Source organism: Rhinoderma darwinii, chromosome 5 (genome assembly GCF_050947455.1).
Source record: "Rhinoderma darwinii isolate aRhiDar2 chromosome 5, aRhiDar2.hap1, whole genome shotgun sequence".
NCBI classification, from domain to species: Eukaryota; Metazoa; Chordata; class Amphibia; order Anura; family Rhinodermatidae; genus Rhinoderma; species Rhinoderma darwinii.
In genome coordinates this window covers 124,170,141-124,188,307 of record NC_134691.1, presented here as the reverse complement: position 1 = coordinate 124,188,307, position 18,167 = coordinate 124,170,141, and the positions used below count along the sequence as shown (strand labels likewise).

Below are 18,167 nucleotides of genomic sequence, written 5' to 3'. Positions count from 1 at the left end.
ACATACAATATAACTATATAACAAAATAGTGAGAGTCACCAGGCATAAAACTCACTGCAGGTGAGAGTTGGGAGTAAATTAACAGTATCTAGAGCACATAGACGGGCTTCCATATGCAGGTTAGTAGGCCAAATTGGCGAACAGCAAAAATAAAGAAAAATATGCATTCAAGAGTGGTGACCATTTCTACTCACAACTGTCCATTCCTGAGGGATGTGAGCTGATGAGCAGGAGGTAATGTGGTAGATTCAGAGATGACATTCCATCTTTTCAGTAGAGAAAGACCTTCTAGATGTGACGGTATAGGAAGCTCCATTTCGGTGGATAAAAAGCTTGGTCGGAAAGTCCCAATTATATTTCATATTGGCATTATGAAGGTACGAGGTACCTGGAGAAAGTCAACGACATAGTTGTAGGGTTGTCGGTGAGAGGTCAGTGAACATAGACACCATGTCATATGAAGCTGGAGGAGCGCCTTTCTTCCCACATTCAGCTAGTAGCATATTTTTGATCTGGTAAAAGTAATTGCACGCAATCACATCACGCGGAGCGGATTCCGGAGCAGCTTTAGCTTTGGGAATTCTATGCACTCTGTCAATGGTGAGGTGCAAAGCAGAACAGGATGGGAGCAACATTTCCATGAGTTATCGTGATAGGTCAGATGGGAGAACTTCCTCCGGAATTCCTCAAAATGTAATATTATTTCTCCTACATCTGTTTTCAGGGTCCACCACTTTGTCTCTCAAACGGCCAACTTCTTCTTCAAGTGTGGAGTGGGCATCAAGCAAATCGTTGTGGCCAATAGAAAAACGTCCCAATTTTTGTTTAATAAAAATCTCTTGGATGAATATTTTTCTTTCTTTTTGCTGGTCGCCAATTTGGCTTACCATGCAAGATCCCAAGTTATCAATATTAGACAAAGGAGGTAAAGAACTGTATCCAGCGCTAGAGTTTGGTGCATGTGTTAAAAACGGGAAGCTTCTTCCAAGTTTTATTTTCATAGGTTTAAAAGCAGTGAAATGTAGAAGGAGCGGATTTAATCCAGTACAAAGGATGAGTGGCAAAAATAGGCAGTAGCTTACGCGTTTCAGACGCTTTCTGCGTCCTTAGTCATGGCTTGTAGTGTCTCTGACTATGCAGTCTAGACATTTATATCCGGTCATTCTGATTAACATTTAATTGCGGTTCAACTGAGGGTGAATCCCTTGGAACGCAAATCATTTCCTCTTTCCTAGGATGTTTATCTAAGGTGGAAAACGCGAGCCGACTACACTTAAACCAGGTAACTTCTCTATGTCTTGTTACATAATCATTTATGTGATAAATGTTGTTAGTTTGGAAATGTTTTGTTTTGATAATGGAAAAAGAAAAGACGGGTTCAAATCCCGTCATTTTAATGATTGATTGCGGTCCAAGTTTGGGGGAATCTCATGGAACGCAAATCATTTCCTGAATCTTGAGAATATTTACCTGAGGAAAGGAAGAAAACAGGGACTAACTTTATTTAATTCAAATAAGATATTTTAATTATTGTAGATCAGTATTTGTCTGATTGTATCGTTAGTTTGTGATGTTTCGCTTTTTATTCAATTATTTGCGTGATAGGAAGAGAATGACTGGATAGTATTTGATCTGATCGTATCATCTGGGGAAATAGAAAATAGACTGATAAAAAACATATGTGTAAATGTAACGTGAGTTTAAAAACTTGTTTCTTCTGCATCAGATATTATTCACAAAGTGTTGCTGGTTGTATTTACGAATGGGGAAAATTGTCCATTTGATATTTACGTCAAACATTGAATCTTGTTTGTATATTTTTTAGTATTATTCATTTTGGGAATAATGATGTGTATTAAACCAAAATATAAATATATTATGGTTGTGGGAACTTTTTCGTCTATATTTATATTTTGGTTTAATACTAAAAAATATACAAACAAGATTCAATGTTTGATGTATATATCAAAGGGATAATTTGCCCCATTCGTAAATACAACCAGCAACACTTTGTGAATAATATCTGCTGCAGAAGAAACAAGTTTTTAAACTCACGTTACATTTACACATATGTCTTTTATCAGTCTATTTTCTATTTCCCCAGATGATACAATGAGATCAACTACTATCCAGTCATTCTCTTCCTATCACGCAAATAATTGAATAAAAAGCGAAACATCACAAACTAACGATACAATCAGACAAATATTGATCTACAATAATTAAAATATCTTATTTGAATTAAATAAAGTTAGTCCCTGTTTTCTTCCTTTCCTCAGGTAAATATTCTCAAGATTCAGGAAATGATTTGCGTTCCATGAGATTCCCCCCAAACTTGGACCGCAATCAATCATTAAAATGACGGGATTTGAACCCGTCTTTTTTTTTCCATTATAAAAACAAAAACAAAACATTTCCAAACTAACAACATTTATCACATAAATGATTATGTAACAAGACATAGAGAAGTTATCTGGTTTACGTGTAGTCGGCTCGTGTTTTCCACCTTAGATAAACATCCTAGGAAAGAGGAAATGATTTGCGTTCCAAGGGATTCCCCCTCAGCTGAACCGCATTAAATGTTAATCAGAATGACCGGATATAAATGTCTAGACTGCATAGTCAGACACTAAAAGCCATGACTAAGGACGCAGAAAGCGTCTGAAAAGCGTAGGCTAATGCCTATTTTTGCCAATCATCCTTTGTACTCTGGATTAAACCTGCTCCTACTATATTTCACTGCTTTTAAACCTATGAAAATAAAACTTGGAAGAAGCTTCCCGTTTTTTAACAGATGCACCAAACTCTAGCGCTGGATCCAGTTCTTTACCTCCTTTGTCTATGCAAATTTGTGTGCCGACACGAGGACCCATGCGCTAACCACCATACCTGTGATAAGGTGAGCTGGAGGAACCCTCCCATTTTTTGTTCCAATTATCAATATTAGCTTGTAGTTGCTTAGCAACAGCATTGAAATCTGAGGGATACATCCCAGTGCAGCAAAAGCAGCATATCTTTTAAAATGCTGGTAGTAAGTGGACCCTAAGACCCCTTCTAAGCACAGAGTACTGATGGAGATTCAGGGATGTAGGGGAACTCAGTGGGAACCAGGCGAGCTCGCCCGTTATGTGCTGGACCTATCTTATTAGGAGATGGCTGGGGAAAGTCAGGGCTAGCCCTCTTACCCAGATCAGTAGACGTGCTGCCAGACATAGATGGAGAGGAGGCATTTGATCCAGGTCCCATCCGGCTGGCAGTGAGATGGCTGGCTTGGGAATCGGCTGGAGGGGAGACAGGAGATGTGGCATGCAGGCGCGGCTTGGTGCCATCTTGTGCAGGCCCGGAGCCGGACTAAAGAAATCAGTCAGTCTCAGAGGAGCTGCAGGTTTTACCTTCCTCCTCGCAATTGCTGAGGAATGAAGAGAAGAAACGCCTGCTGCAAGCAGAATCGTGGGGCCAAATGAAGCGCTGTGAGCCGCTGGAAGCCCTGTTAGTAGCGGGAGATTAGCAGAACGTAGCCATTCAGAGCAGTGGCCAGACTCTGCCCCCTCCATTTTTCATTTCTAATTACTAGTTTCCATGTTGTGGGATTAAGGAAAATATAATAAATGACAAATCAGTTTTAGATTCCATACAAAAAAACACATGTAATATGAGTGCTTTTTCAAGTTATGTATGGAAAGTTAGCCCTTTGAGATAAGTTAGACCTGTGATTAAAAGCTATCATGGCCCATAATTACAGTGTGTAAAGATTCTTATATTTTGTATATACACACTGAATGTCACCTTATTAAAGACACCTATCTAGTAGAGTGTTGGACCTCCTTTGGCCTTAAGAACCGCAGCAATTCCTTGTGGCATAGAAACCACTAGATGTTGAAATCATTCTGCAAGTATATTGTCCCATGCGGACAGGATAGCTTCTCACAGTTGCTGCTAAGTGCCCTCTGCCATAGGGTAAACAGCTGCCATGAAGGGATGAACTTTGTTAGCCACAATGCTTAAGTAATCCCTACTGTTTAAACATCCATCCACAGGTATCAGAGGACCCAGGGTGTGCCAAGATAACATTCTCCACACCACTACAACACCTCCACCAGTCTGGACTGTTGACACCTAACCGGAAGAGTTCATTGATACATGCTGCTTGCGCTAAATTCTGACCCAGCCATCAGCATGGGGCAACAAAAATCTGGATCTGAAACTAGTCTTGCTTTTCTGTTTCCCTTGGAAGGCAATGGAACTCAAACTGGTCATCTGCTGTATAGCCCATATGTGCTAAGGAGCGACGAGTTGTGTGCTCTGACACCACGTTAGTTGGAGCACCAGCGTTGTATTCGGCTGCAATTTACTTCACTGTGCACTTCCTATTCCTTAAAACAATTCTTGACATCCTCCTCTGACTCCTTTCGTTGACGAGTTGTTGATGTCCACAGGATCCTCTTTCGGATGTTTTTCCTCGATCACACAATTCCTGATATACTCTCGACACCATTGCCTAAGAAAACCCCACAAGGTTGGCAGTTTTTTAAGTACTTGCCCTGGCTAGTCTAGCATCGATGCAACTTTTCTTATCAATAATCAAGTTAAAGGGGTTTCCCCACAAACATATGTTGCTGCCTGGGCCTCATCAGTGGTCAAAGTCCATGGCAAGCTTTCAAACTAAAAAATCTTAATTTTCTTTTATTGATCTTCTAAACGTAGTATAACATTGAGCCTGGGGCCAGACCTAGATTTTTTTTTTTATCTCACTCCAAAAAAACAAAAACTGTTATATCGCTATGATATCTTTTCAAAATCGCTCCAGACAAGTGTGTAGCTGTGAAGTCCCAGTATGTAGCGATTAAAAGAAAAAGCGCCTAGCAAATCGCTTGACTGAAGCAATTTTGAAGAGATTTTTAAGCTATTTAATGCATTTCTATGGACTGCAATTTCAAATTTTTTGTAGTGAAATCTTTTAGGCCGCAGCCTAAAATAAACCCAAAAGTCAATTATGTTGCCAAAGCGGAAATTGCTGCAGCCAGAGAAAGACCTTTGCAATTGTATAATCACATCTGTCAAGTCTGTCTCTTCTGCTGGGCCTCACCAGTGAGACCCACCTCACAGTTTGAGAAGCACTGTCTTAGATTATAGCAAGTGTGCCCACGGTGTTGCCTGGACGGCAAAAATAAATAAATCGCCATTTCTACCTGCATGTGGTTTTCTTTTTGGTTTATCCTCATACTTTTGGTTTATCCTCATACTTTTTTTACATACACTGGTAGGAGAGGTGCAGTAAAACTCCTCTAAAATGTATTGCTCACCACCCTGAGGACTAACTGACTCCAGGGGTATAAAATGAGTCACCTTTTTGTGTCCCTCAACACAAGTATCTCCCTCTTACTTTTCTCATTTAGACTCTGTACCTTTAAACAAAACTCTACTTCAACAAAGTCTCCTCCTACTTTGAAATGAATGAAGGGTTTATCCTGCAAGTGAATGAAGCGCATAGAGCACTTATTATTTTTATTCTAGATTGGAAACTTGAATTTACACGCTGAGGTCCATATCCTATGAAGTTTTTAAGTGGATGAAAAAAACTTTTTTTTTGGTTATATCAAGAAATAATAATTTCTTTGCTGATTTGCAAAATAGGTGGAATAGTATTTCTCTATTGATTTGTTTCTGATATAGATATCATTCATTTTATTTTTTTTTAAATCTTATATATTTTTCTTTACCTTTTTTATATAATTTTATAAATAAACTTATCTTATTTTACAGAGAAAATAAGATAAGCTGTGTCTGCAATTGCAGCTTAGCTCTATTTACTTGAATAGTTTTGAGCTGCAAAGCCCATGGCAAAGGGTGGTGATGTTTCTGGAAAATATTATGGCCCTTTTTTTAATCTAAGACAGCCCCTTTAAGGCCATAGAGATTACTGTTGGCCCAAGGGTTGCTTTATAAGTTTTGTTACTGACTGTATATGTGTTTACTGTAAAATTGTCTTTATTAATGTGATATGCTATTTCTTTAGGTATAACAGCAATTAGCACTTTTGCTTTATTGTGTGGGGTGTCGTTACTTGTTATTATTGTGATCTTCACTATAGCAACTTGGTGTCTTATAAGGTAAGTGCCATAATAGTTTCACTGTGGCAACTTAAGCTCATATACTCTAGCAATGAGTTGTAAAATTATATTTCTTAAAAATAAAATAAAACAAAAAATAATTAACTTACACCCTTTTCAGATGAGTTTAACGTTTAGTTATGAAACCTTACATCTGTTCTTTGGCATACCTGTGCTACAAACAGTACAATGTGCATACATGTATAACTAATTCATATTTTTTACTGCTGGAGTTTCAGCCCATGGCCCTTTATTATTTGCCTTCTATATGGCTATCATTTTTTTAAATCTTTAAACATTTTTTAAGTTAAAAAAAAACATTTAGATTACATTTACTAGTGTCATATGGTATGTTGACTTTTATGTGGATCTGGGAGGATATGAAAATTTGGGCTCCTTGTAATGACTCTTGGCTGGCGGGGATCAACAAGCAGAGCATGATGGAGAAAGCAGGATCAGCCAGTGCTGCCCAGCAGACCATGTCCAATCAGATGGAATTATACTGTACCTGGAGGGACTTCAGCCATCTGAAATGGTTAACTATCTGCTTTTGCGACAGTAGGTCATCACAGTACAAATTCGGGAATCAGAATACTTGTTTCCAGGCAGGCAGTCTGCATCAGACAGGGTATAACTAGCAGAAATTACAAGACAAAAGTTGAGACCAGATGAAGCTGGGTCCCAAACAAACAAAAAGCAGAGATGCCACAGGAGAGATGTAAAAGTTGCCATGCAGGGCAGGGATGCCACATGAACATGATACTATTGGGACAGAGGAGGGATGCAATAGGAATGAGGAACAGGATACCACTGGTGCAAAGCAGGATCCCACCAGATAATATGATACACCTGGAATGGATCAATGATGCCCCGAGAACAGGGGTTAGGAATTCTCCACACAAAAATGGCTACTTAAACAGGCACTAGATGCAACAAATCGCATCAGAAGTCTCATTGTCATATCACTGACAGCTGTTCCAAAATCTGATTTTCCAAAGTCTAGCAAGGTACAGGTAGGGTTATGGGTCAGGTATGTGTGGCTGCCAATTGAACTGGCACCCTTGTATCGATTGATGATGTGACTTCTGACAATGCAGAGTGTATTCTGAGGATTGTAGGGCTACATTATATTTTCAGATTCAGCCAAGTGCTTCAAAACTTGTAGGCAAAAACTGAAGTTAAAAAGCCCCAAGAATGAGTAGGAAATGAAGACAACAGTAAAAGCCTGGCAGAGCATCACGAGCGAAAAAACTATTCTTATAACAATAACTGAGTTTTCAAATATTTATGAACCTAACTGTTTGTTGAATCAGAGATAAAAAAAAAAAGTGTGTTATACCAATTCTAAAACGCTGTTGAATTTTTATTGCATTTGGTCCTTTTTTTTTTGCTATTGATGGTTCCATAACAATTAGGTTTTCATCCATAATGGAAGTGTGTTTTAACCTTCTAAGCATTATGGATGTAAGCTTATTCCTATTGCATGGTTCACATTAGCTAGACCTGAAATGTGTTTTTTCATTACAAAAAAGCAGCTGTGCAGGGTCATAAATATATAGATATTTTACCCAGTAGGCAAGGAGACAGCTATAGCAGCTCTACAGTGTGAGAACCCCACCAAACAACTCCCCATATCTAAGCTTCCTGAACCCTTGTGAGTTTGACATGGATGCAAAAAAGGTTAATTAACTGCAGTTTTGAAGGGAACTAGGCATTAAGAAATATTGCCACAAGTTTGTGTATTGTAACTGACAATATCTTCTGTACCAGGAAAAGGAGATAAGAAATTGTTATTTATATCCACATATAAGAAAGCACAAGAGCCACAATTAACCGTTTCCTTTTGGTCAAACTTCTCAGTAGACACTGTCAGTTAATATGCCCCTGTCTAGCCGGCTATCAGAGAGAATTTTCATCTTTTTCCAAAAGAAACCTCTTGACGCATGTACAAATGCTTGCCTGTCCCATAAAATATTTAACAAATCATTAGTCTAAAAAAAAAATTCTAGCGAGTTAGCAGTGGGCATGAACCATAAGTAAAACGTCCATCTGCAGATAAGTGCTGTGTGACCTTCAGTGTTAAAATTGAATATTTTGCTATCAAGGAATACTGTTTTTATGTATGAACAAAATAAAACAGAACACTTTATAATGTAACTAACTGCTCCTTGACCCATGCCTCAAACTTTTATAACTTTTTTTAATTCAATTTTACCACTTGTATCTAGTTTGTAGATGTCATATTTCCTGAATCTTTCATCATTTTGCCTCTCTGAACTAATACTACTTCCAGTTACCAGTTTATACCTTGCCTGAGAGATGACATGTTCTCCTACATCAACCTCTAAGGGCGGGTTCACACGTGGCGGAATTTCACTGAAATTCCACTGCGGACACTCCGCAGCGTTAATCCGCAGCGGTGCCGTTTGTCCATTGACTTACACTTTAATTTAGCAGTGTTCGTTTAGACTAGGCGTAAAATTCCGCTGCGGAGCATAGGCTGCGGAGCGGAATTTGGTGTCCGCAGCATGCTCTGTCTGTTGCGGAGCAGTGGCGGACTGGTTGCGGACTCATGGCGGAATTTCTCCATTGACTTCAATGGAGAGTCAAAATTCCGCAATGAAGTCCGCAGATCTTATGTGTGCTGCGGAGCGTATTGTTTTTACTACCATGACATTTCTTCATTCTGGCTGGACCTATGTATTTCTAGGTCTACAGCCAGACTGAGGAAGTCAATGGGGCTCCCGTAATGACGGGAGCGTTGCTAGGAGACGTCTGTAAATAGTCACTGTCCAGGGTGCTGAAAGAGTTACGCGATCGGCAGTAACTGTTTCTGCACCCGGGACAGTGACTACCGATCTCAATATACATGTATCTGTAAAAAAAAATATAAGTTCATACTTACCGAGAACGCCCTGCGTCTGTCTCCAGTCCGGCCTCCCAGGATGACGTTTCAGTGTAAGTGACGGCTGCAGCCAATCACAGGCCAAGCACAGGCTGCAGCGGTCACATGGACTGGAGCGTCATCCAGGGAGGTCGGGCTGGATGCCGAAAGAGGGACGCGTCACCAAGACAACGGGCGGTAAGTATGAATTTCTTTGACTTTCACTAGGGAAAGTGCTGTCCCTTCTCTCTATCCTGCACTGAATAGGGAGAAGGGAAGCACTTTTCCTGCAGTCCGCAGCGGCCAGTCCGCATCAATTTTCTGCACATTTTGTGCAGATCCGCAGCAGAATCTGCAACGCAGATTCTGTGCGGCATTGATGCGGACAGTTGCGGAGGAAATCCGCCACGTGTGGTCATGCCCTTACAAGGTCTGGCTTTCTGACAGTTTTTGTCCTGGGTGACCTCTATAAAATCTTATTATTCTGCAAGTATTATTAACATAAATGTCCTCAAACGTCCAATCTGTAATTCAATCTAATAAATTGAATAAAAAATACAAATGTATTTTATGATATGTCTCAATGAACTTGCGCAGTATTACAACAGTACTTTAAATGACACAAATGTCTGACGTGTCTAGGGTTGCTATGTGGTCCATTCAGTAAGAGGGGCCCATCCCCACTCAGAAGGGAGGTGCAGTTAGTGATGACTATGAATGGTGGAAGAGGAGAATGGAAAATTGAAAAAAGATCATTGTGATTTCAATGAAAGTACATAATTCATGTACAGCGATATCACATTGTCTGTACTGTGAATTATATTTGTACTGTGACCTCACTCTGCATTATATCACTTCTGTGACATCCATGATTTCATGATTTCTAGGCTGTAACCTTTCTGAGTGATTTATCTCTGTGAAATCACACCACTGTATACATTATGTGTATGCTGTGAAATCAGGTGCATAATTTCTGTATTGTGTTATCGCTAGTAGCATTAGCTTTTCATGTTCTCTATTGGCTTACTACTGAAGGTGGTTGGACTGAATTTTGGACATTACAAATTTGTCCTTATTGGTTTATAATATTTACATACAAGCCCTTGTTGTACCTGAAATACATATTTAGGATATGATAGGTTTCCTAATTTTTCAAATATTGATGGGATTTTGGCAAGAATCACAAAATGATATTACAGTATTTTATATGGCACTAGTCATTTGCTTCATAAAAGTGCCACTATTGAATGTTTGAGAACATGAGATTTAAAATACCCATAACAAAAACATTAGTATTTTTTATCGTTTGTGTGGACTTGAATAGAGGACGTTCTCTACAATTATTGGACTGGCACAGACTAAACCTTAGTATAAAGAAACTTCAGAATAAAGAAACCACTGGTTCTTTACTTGTAAGGAGGCATAGTCTTTTCTGCAAAGTTATCTACAGGTCGTAGCCCTCACATTAGTGTCTGATGAGTGGTGGCTGACAGGCAAGTCAGGAATCTGGATCGTAGATGACATCACAAAAGTATCCTTAGTCAAAATAAAGAATTAGAGTTGCGTCTGAGTAGGGTTGATAGGAGGTTACAGGATGATAAGATCAAAACCATAGCTGAGATGGCATCATCAATAATTGCTTGTTTCTATGCCAACATGATGCCACCTCCAGGAGGGAAGGAGAAGGTGGGAAATGATAGTATCGGTTACTATAATGATGTGAAACAGCCGTCATTGCAGTGGTTGATAATGTCTCTGCAAAACATAAATATTTCCCTTCGGGAACTTTTTTCTAATCTAATTACAGTTGTAATATAATAGAATATACTACAGTTTAATAAAGTTACATTTATATTGTTTATTACAAACATCTGTATTTTTAAATTTAGGACACGGAAAAACAAGAGAATCCAGGCAAAACAAGTTAATGTCAGCTTCAATTCAACATATCCTCAGGTAAAATTACTAATTATAATTCATCTAGGTAGGTGAAGTGAATAGCATTGATTATCTTGTTACAATGATGCTTGTCAAGAAGTGGGAAATATTAAGCAGCAAGTGAAGAGTCGGTTCTTGAAGTTGATGTGTTAGAAGCAGAAAAAATGGTCAAGCATAAGGATCTGGGCGACTTTGACAAGAGCTTAATTGTGACGACTAGACGACCGGGTCAGAGCATCTCAGGGTTCTTGTTAGCTAATGTGGTCCAAGTAAGGACAACCGGTAAACTGGCCACACTGTCATGGGTGCTCAAGGCACATTGATGAGCAGATTTCTGCTTATGGGGCTTTGTAGGCATGTAGTACATAATATTTGACAGGTGGTTTTAATGTTATGGCGGATCAGTGTAGTTATGATGAAAGGCCTTAAGCCCCACCTTCACTTTCTTTAATCTTGTACAGCATTGGATTCTTAAAATGTTCCCATCACAAATCCCTACAAAAAGACTTTCATATCTAATTTTAAGATTATGGAAGAAAAGGAATAATTTGCATAGCTCGGCCCACTATCCTAAAGGGATACATGAATCCCTTGCATTTTGGATTTGCATGAACACCTTCTTTTTTAACCCCTTAGTGACCACTAATATGCCTTTTTACGTCGGTCACTAATGGGCTTTAGGCTAGGCTGACGCCTTTTCACGTCAGCCTAGTCTAAGTCCTGCACGGGTCTCCCGTGCAGGCTGGAGCCGGGGCTCTGCTGTCTGATGACAGCTGAGCTCCTGCTCCAACGCCCGCGATCGAAGTTTACTTCGATCGCGGCCGTTTAACCCGTTAAATGCCGCCGTCAATAGCGACCGCGGCATTTAACTTTGTTTACAGAGGGAGTGCGCTCCCTCTGTCACCCATCGGCGGCCCGCGAATGAAATCGCGGGTCTCCGATGGGGTGTCATGGCAGCCGGGGGCTTGATAAAAGCCCCCAGGTCTGCCCTGGACATATTCCTGTTAGGACGCGCCGGAGGCACGTCCTAACAGATTGCCTGTCAGATTTACACTGACAGGCAATAATGCTCTGGCATACGAAGTATACCAAAGCATTATAGCAGCGATCGGAACATCGCACAGTAAAGTCCCCTAGTGGGACTAATAAAATAAGTCATCAAAGTGAAATAAAGATTATTAATAAAAAGTACAGTAAAAAAATAAATCCATTTTTTTCCATAAAAAGTGGTTTTATTTAGTAAAAGTGTAAAAAAATAAAAAAAGTACACATATGTGGTATCGCCGCGACCGTAATGACTCCATTAATAAAGTTAATATGTAATTTAAACCGCAAAGTGAACACCGTAAAAAAAAAACGCAAAAAACCATGGCGAAATTGCAATTTTTTTTCATTGCCCCCCAAAAAAGTCATAATAAAAATGAATCAATAAGTCCCATGCACCCCAAAACAGTACCATTCAAAACTACGTCTCGTCCCGCAGAAAACAAGCCAAAAAAATCACTACATTGATGGAAAAATAAAAAAATTACGGCTCTTGGAAAGCAACGATGCAAAAACAAATAATTTTAGTTCAAAAGTGTTTTTATTGTGCAAAAGTCGTAAAACATAAAAAAAACTCTACATATGTGGTATCGCCGTAATCGTACCGACCCATAGAATAAAGGTAACATGTTATTTACGTCGCATAGTGAACGGCGTCAATTTAAAAACGCATAGAACAATGGCGGAATTTCAGTTTTTTTTATAATCCCCCCCAAAAAGGTTAATAAAAGTTAATATAAAAATTATATGTACCCAAAAATGGTGCTATTAAAAAGCACAACTAATCCCGCAAAAAACAAGTCCTCATACAGCTATGTAGACGAAAAAATAAGAACGTTATAGCTCTTTGAATGCGACTATAGAAAAACGAATAAAATAGCTTGGTCATTAAGGCCTAAAATGGGCTGGTCACTAAGGGGTTAATAAACTATATATTTGTTTATTTATATTTTTAAACTAGGAGGCATGTTTTACAGTGACTTGCAGGGGTTTTCCGGGAATACAAATTCATGGCCTAGACTTAGTCAAACCTAACAATCACACATTATTGGACAATCCTAGCAGTAAGCCAGCATTGTGTAGTCCTGGAAAACCTCTCTTACTACAGGCTGTTACGATCTGTGGGTATGTTGACCCACTGGGCCATATCGCCATAGCGGGATAGCAGCTGGCCAAGAGAGTACCAAGTCAAAATATAAATAGTCCAAGCACAAGGGTACCTGTAGTGGTTCAGACAGTAGCAACGGCTAGGCACAGATGGGACCTTGACAGCAGACACCAGACGTGGTGTAACACAGCAGGCGGAACCGGTGGCACAACACGACTCCAACATGTTTAAGGCACAGAAAAAAAATAACACGGGATACAGGGTACAAGTAGCAGGGCACAGGAACAACGGGAACAGGATAGCACTAAGGGACCATTTGCAAGACTAACATAGGAAAACACAACAACGCTCAGGCAATGAGCAAAGTGGCAGAGCCCTTCTTATAGTCCAGGGTGATCATGGGTTAATTAATGATAATTCCCATGTGCGCGCGCTGGCCCTTTAAGGCCGCACATTGAGCATGCACACGCACCCTACGGGACACAGTGGACCAGAGCGGAAGTGAGCGCTGACGTCTCCTGGGGAGGAGATACGGGCCAGCGCTCACAGATCCATGGCTGCGGCTGTCAGGGGGAGAGTAATCCTGACGGTCCGTGACCATGGACGCTACACAGGCATTATTATATTTTAACTTTTATATGTATTTGCAAACCCTGAAGATTTTGAACTCAAATATCCGCTGCTTTCATTAAGTGTGATTATTTTTTTACAAGCAGTATAAATGAAATGATCAAATTACTGCAATGTATATTTTATAACTATTTAAGAATATGTGTAACGGTCCATGGCAAATGGGCCCATTTGTTGATCCAAGAAAATTTAATTTCATATTCTATTTGTTCTGATAATATTTCCTTTTTTTCCTTTTAGATTAAAATAGACACCTTGGACGAGGAGCACACGTATGCCAATTTTGTTCCGAATTTTTAATTCTGAGCATCACAGACTTGAAAATTAAGCCTATAGATGCATTTGTTGGTGTTATAAGTGTGCAGCAACAGAACTGTTAAAAATACCTAAAAATGTAATTCTTACCAAATGTGTAGGTAACATATTTGCTGGTTTCTATGATTAATGGCAACCCCACTATTCTAGTGATGTTATACACATTTCCATTCTACAACAATGAGGGTCTGGAAAAAGCTAGATGACAATCCCTAAGGTTACTGTAATGGCTTTCTTTAGAGGGTGCCCTAAAATCTCTTGAAAAAGGTATTGTGTTTAAAAAAGACCTAAAATACATGCACTGGCTGGTGCCATATGATTGTCATTGTGGCATATTAATGTCCAGTTACAGTACTGTGCAAAAGTTTAAGCCAGTTAAGTTGTGAAAAAATGCTGCAAAGTGAGAATGCTTTCAAAAATACTTAATACGTTTTTATCAATTATCAAAATACAAAGTGAATAAACAGAAGAGAAATCTAAATCAACTCAATATTTGCTGTGACCACCCTTTGCCTTCAAAACAGCATAATTTCTTCTAGGTACACTTGCACACCGTTTTTGAAGGAGCTCAGCAGGGAGTTGTTTCAAACATCTTGGAGAACTAACCACAGATCTTCTGTGGATATAGGCTCCCTCAAATCCTTCTGTCTCTTCATGTAATCCCAGACAGACTGAATGATGTTGAGATCAGGGGGGGCCATATCATCACTTCCAGGACTCCTTGTTCTTCTTTGCGCTGAAGATAGTTCTTAAAGGCTATGTACAGCTTTGAAAGGATTCTTTTTTTCTTTTTAAATAAAAAGGTCAATCAGTTTGTTTGGTGCAAACAGCTGTATCGTTCGCTAAGACCTAAAGACGCCAGTCCCGCAGACCTGATGGGTTGTGTCAGGGTGTCAGAGACATGTAAGATCCACCTGTAATCTATCACATCTAAGTTGCATTGGCACGCAGGACCTGCTTTCACTGAACCCGTAAGTCCCACGGATCTTACAGGAGCAGGATTCAGCGTAGGATACAGCTGCTCTATATGCAGTAGCCCGAGCAGCTATATCTTAAAAAGCAAAAATAATTTTTAATAAAAACTAATTATAAAGTTGCACCAAACACACTGATCTTTTTATTAAAAAAAAAATAATTCCTTTGAAAGGTTTACATAGTTTACCTTATGTAGTAATAACTTGGGAATGCTTTTACCTATCCAAGTGATACTGAGATTGTTTTCTTGTGACATATTGTACTTTATGTTGGTAAAAAAACTTTGGTCGATAAATTCAATATTTATGTGTGAAAAACACCAAAATTGTGAGAAAATTTGCAAAAATTAGCTTTTTTCGAAATTTAAATGTATCTGCTTGTAAGACAGACAGTAATACCACACAAAATAGTTACTATTTCATATATCCCATATGTGTACTTTATGTTTGCATAGTTGTTTTGAACATTTTATTTTTCCAGGACGTTACCAGGCTTAGAACTTTAGCAGCAATTTCTCATATTTTCAAGAAAATTTCAAAAGGCCATTTTTACAGGGACCAGTCCAGTTCTGAAGTGGCTTTGAGGGCCTTATATATTAGAAAGTCCCCATAAATTTTGAAAACTGCACACCTCAAAGTATCCAAAACAGTATTCAGAAAGTGTTTTAACCCCATAGCCATTTCTCAGGAGTTAAAGCAATGTAGAGGTGAAATTTACAAATTTCATTTTTTTTTGCTAAGTTCATTTGTAATAGTTTTTTCTGTAGCACAGAAGGTTTTACACGAGAAATGCAACTCAACATATATTGCACAGATTGTGAAGTTTTTAGAAATATCCCACATGTGGCCCTAGTGTTCTAATGGACTGAAACACAGGCCTCAGAAGCAAAGAAGCACCTAGAGGATTTTGGGGCCTCCTTTTTAAAAAAAAATATATTTTAATCACCATGTCAAGTTTGAAGAGGTCTTGTGGTGCCAAAACAGTAAAAAAAAATAATAAAAAAATGTGACCCCGTTTTGGAAACTAAACCCCTCAATGAATTTATGTAGGGGTATAGTTGGCATTTTGACCAAACTGTTTTTTTACTAAATGTATTTGAATTAGTCTGTGAAGATGAAACTCTACTTTTTTTTCTGAAAAAAACGTAGAAACTTTTAATTTTCACAAGGACTAAAGGAGAAAAAACAACCCAGCATTTGTAAAACAATTTCTCCCAATTACGGCAATACCCCATATGTGGTAATAAACGGCTGTTTGGAACCACAGCAGGGCTCAGAAGGGAAGGAGCGCCATTTGGATTTTGGAGCGCTGATTTTGCTTGATTCGTTTTCAGTGCCATGACGCATATGCAATGAACTGGAGGGACCAAAACCGTGGAAACCCCCCAAAAGTGACCCCATTTTGGAAACTACACCCTTCAAGAAATTTATCTAGGGGTATAGTTAGCATTTTGACCCAACAGTTTTTTTTTATAAATGTATTTGAATTAGTCTGTGAAGATGAAAATCTACTTTTTTTCTGAAAAAATTAGAAATGTTTCCTTTTTATAAGGAATAAAGGAGAAAAACAACCCCATCATTTGTAAAGCAATTTCTCCTGATTACGGAAATACCCCATATGTGGTAATAAAATGCTGTTTGGACCCACAGCAGGGCTTAGAAGGGAAGGAGCACTATTTGGCTTTTGGAGCTCAAATTTAGCTGAAATGGTTTCATTTTGCATTTGCAACGCCCCTCATAGTGACCCTATTTGGGAAACTACACCACTTAAGGTATCTATCTAGGGGTATAGTGAGCATTTTGACCCACAGGTCTTTTGCAGAATTTATTAGAATTAGACCGTGAAAATTAATTTTTTTTTGCTTTTTTATTTTTGTTTCTCACTCCCGCCTTCCAAGAGCCATAACGTTTTTATTTTTACGTCAATAGAGTCGTGTGAGGGCTTATTTCTTGTGGGAGAAGTTGTATTTTCTATTGACACCATTTAAAGTACCATTTAATGTACTGGGAAACTGAAATAAAATGCTTTGCAGACTGAAACTGGAAAAAAACGCAATTCCTCCATTGTTTTTTGGGTTTCGTTTTTACGGCTTTAATCGTGCAGTAAAAACTTCATTTTTTTCTGCGACTCAATACAATTTTTTTTATTTTTTAGTCGATTGAGAGATGTGAGGGCTTATTTTTTTGTGGGATGAATTGTAGTTTTTATTGGTACCAGTTTTTGGTACATACAACTTTTTGAGCACTTTATAGTAACATTTTTATTAGAGCTAAGGTGACTAAAAAATAGCGATTTTGACGTTTTAAATTCTTTATTATTTACGGCGTTCACCGTGCGAGTTAAATGATGGTTTATTGTAATAGTTCGGACTTTTGCGGATTCAGCAATACCAATTTTGTGTATTTTTTTTATTTTTTACATTGCTTTAGAGAAAAAATGGGAAAAGGGTTTTCTTTTGGACCTTAAATATTTATTTAATTTTTTTCACTAATAACTTTATTTATTTATTTTTCAGATTTTATTAGTCCCCCTAGGGGACTTGAACCAACGATCATTAGATTGCTGCTACAATACACTGCAATACTAATGTATTGCAGTATATTGTCAGTTTTACAGGCTCCTGTAACAGCGCTGTTCCTGTCCGTTAGTCCCAGGTGTCAGCTGTAATACACAGCTGACACCCGCAATGTATGGCAAGGGCTCAGCGCATGGGCCCGCTCCATGCATGCCCGCCCACGACATGCAATGAAGTCATGGTGCCCCGAAGGGGTTAATGCGCAACGGATGGTGAGGAGTGAAAGTTACAATTTTCAACTGATTAATGAAAATGTTGTGCCCAGTTTGTGCCAGTGAAGACAAATACCTCATAAAACATTAATCGAATTCTCCCAGCTATGGCGATGCCAGATCTTTGGACGTAAACTGCTGTTTGGGCACGCTGTAGGGCTTATAAGAGAGGGAGCGCCGTTTGGCTTTTGGAGCGCAGATTTAGCCTGGTAGTAGTTCTGTTTGGGGTTTTACTTGTATTTCAGTTTATACTGTGGGGCATATGTAAGCTGTGCGGAGTACATCGGGGGCATAATAGAGGGTATAATAATGGGGTAAATATATAATAATCTGCAGATGTGAGGGCAGTGTCAGCGCATGGGCCCGCTCCATGCAT

At 38.9% G+C, this 18,167-nt stretch overlaps 1 protein-coding gene across 2 annotated transcripts in view; it reads left to right on the top strand.

Annotated features, from left to right (window-relative positions):
- The window catches only part of CD226 (CD226 molecule), a 58,408-nt gene extending 44,335 nt beyond the window's left edge, over positions 1-14,073 (top strand). Inside the window, exons 4-6 of one of the 2 annotated variants that reach the window (XM_075828381.1) lie at positions 6,017-6,110; positions 10,884-10,950; positions 13,955-14,073. In XM_075828381.1, the coding sequence (XP_075684496.1) occupies positions 6,017-6,110; positions 10,884-10,950; positions 13,955-14,014 (221 nt within the window). In that variant the 3' untranslated portion in view covers positions 14,015-14,073. Of the gene's footprint in view, positions 1-6,016; positions 6,111-10,582; positions 10,681-10,883; positions 10,957-13,954 lie in introns of those variants that run through there. The other variant, XR_012847896.1, reaches the window with a different exon arrangement.
- Positions 14,074-18,167: the final 4,094 nt, after the last annotated feature.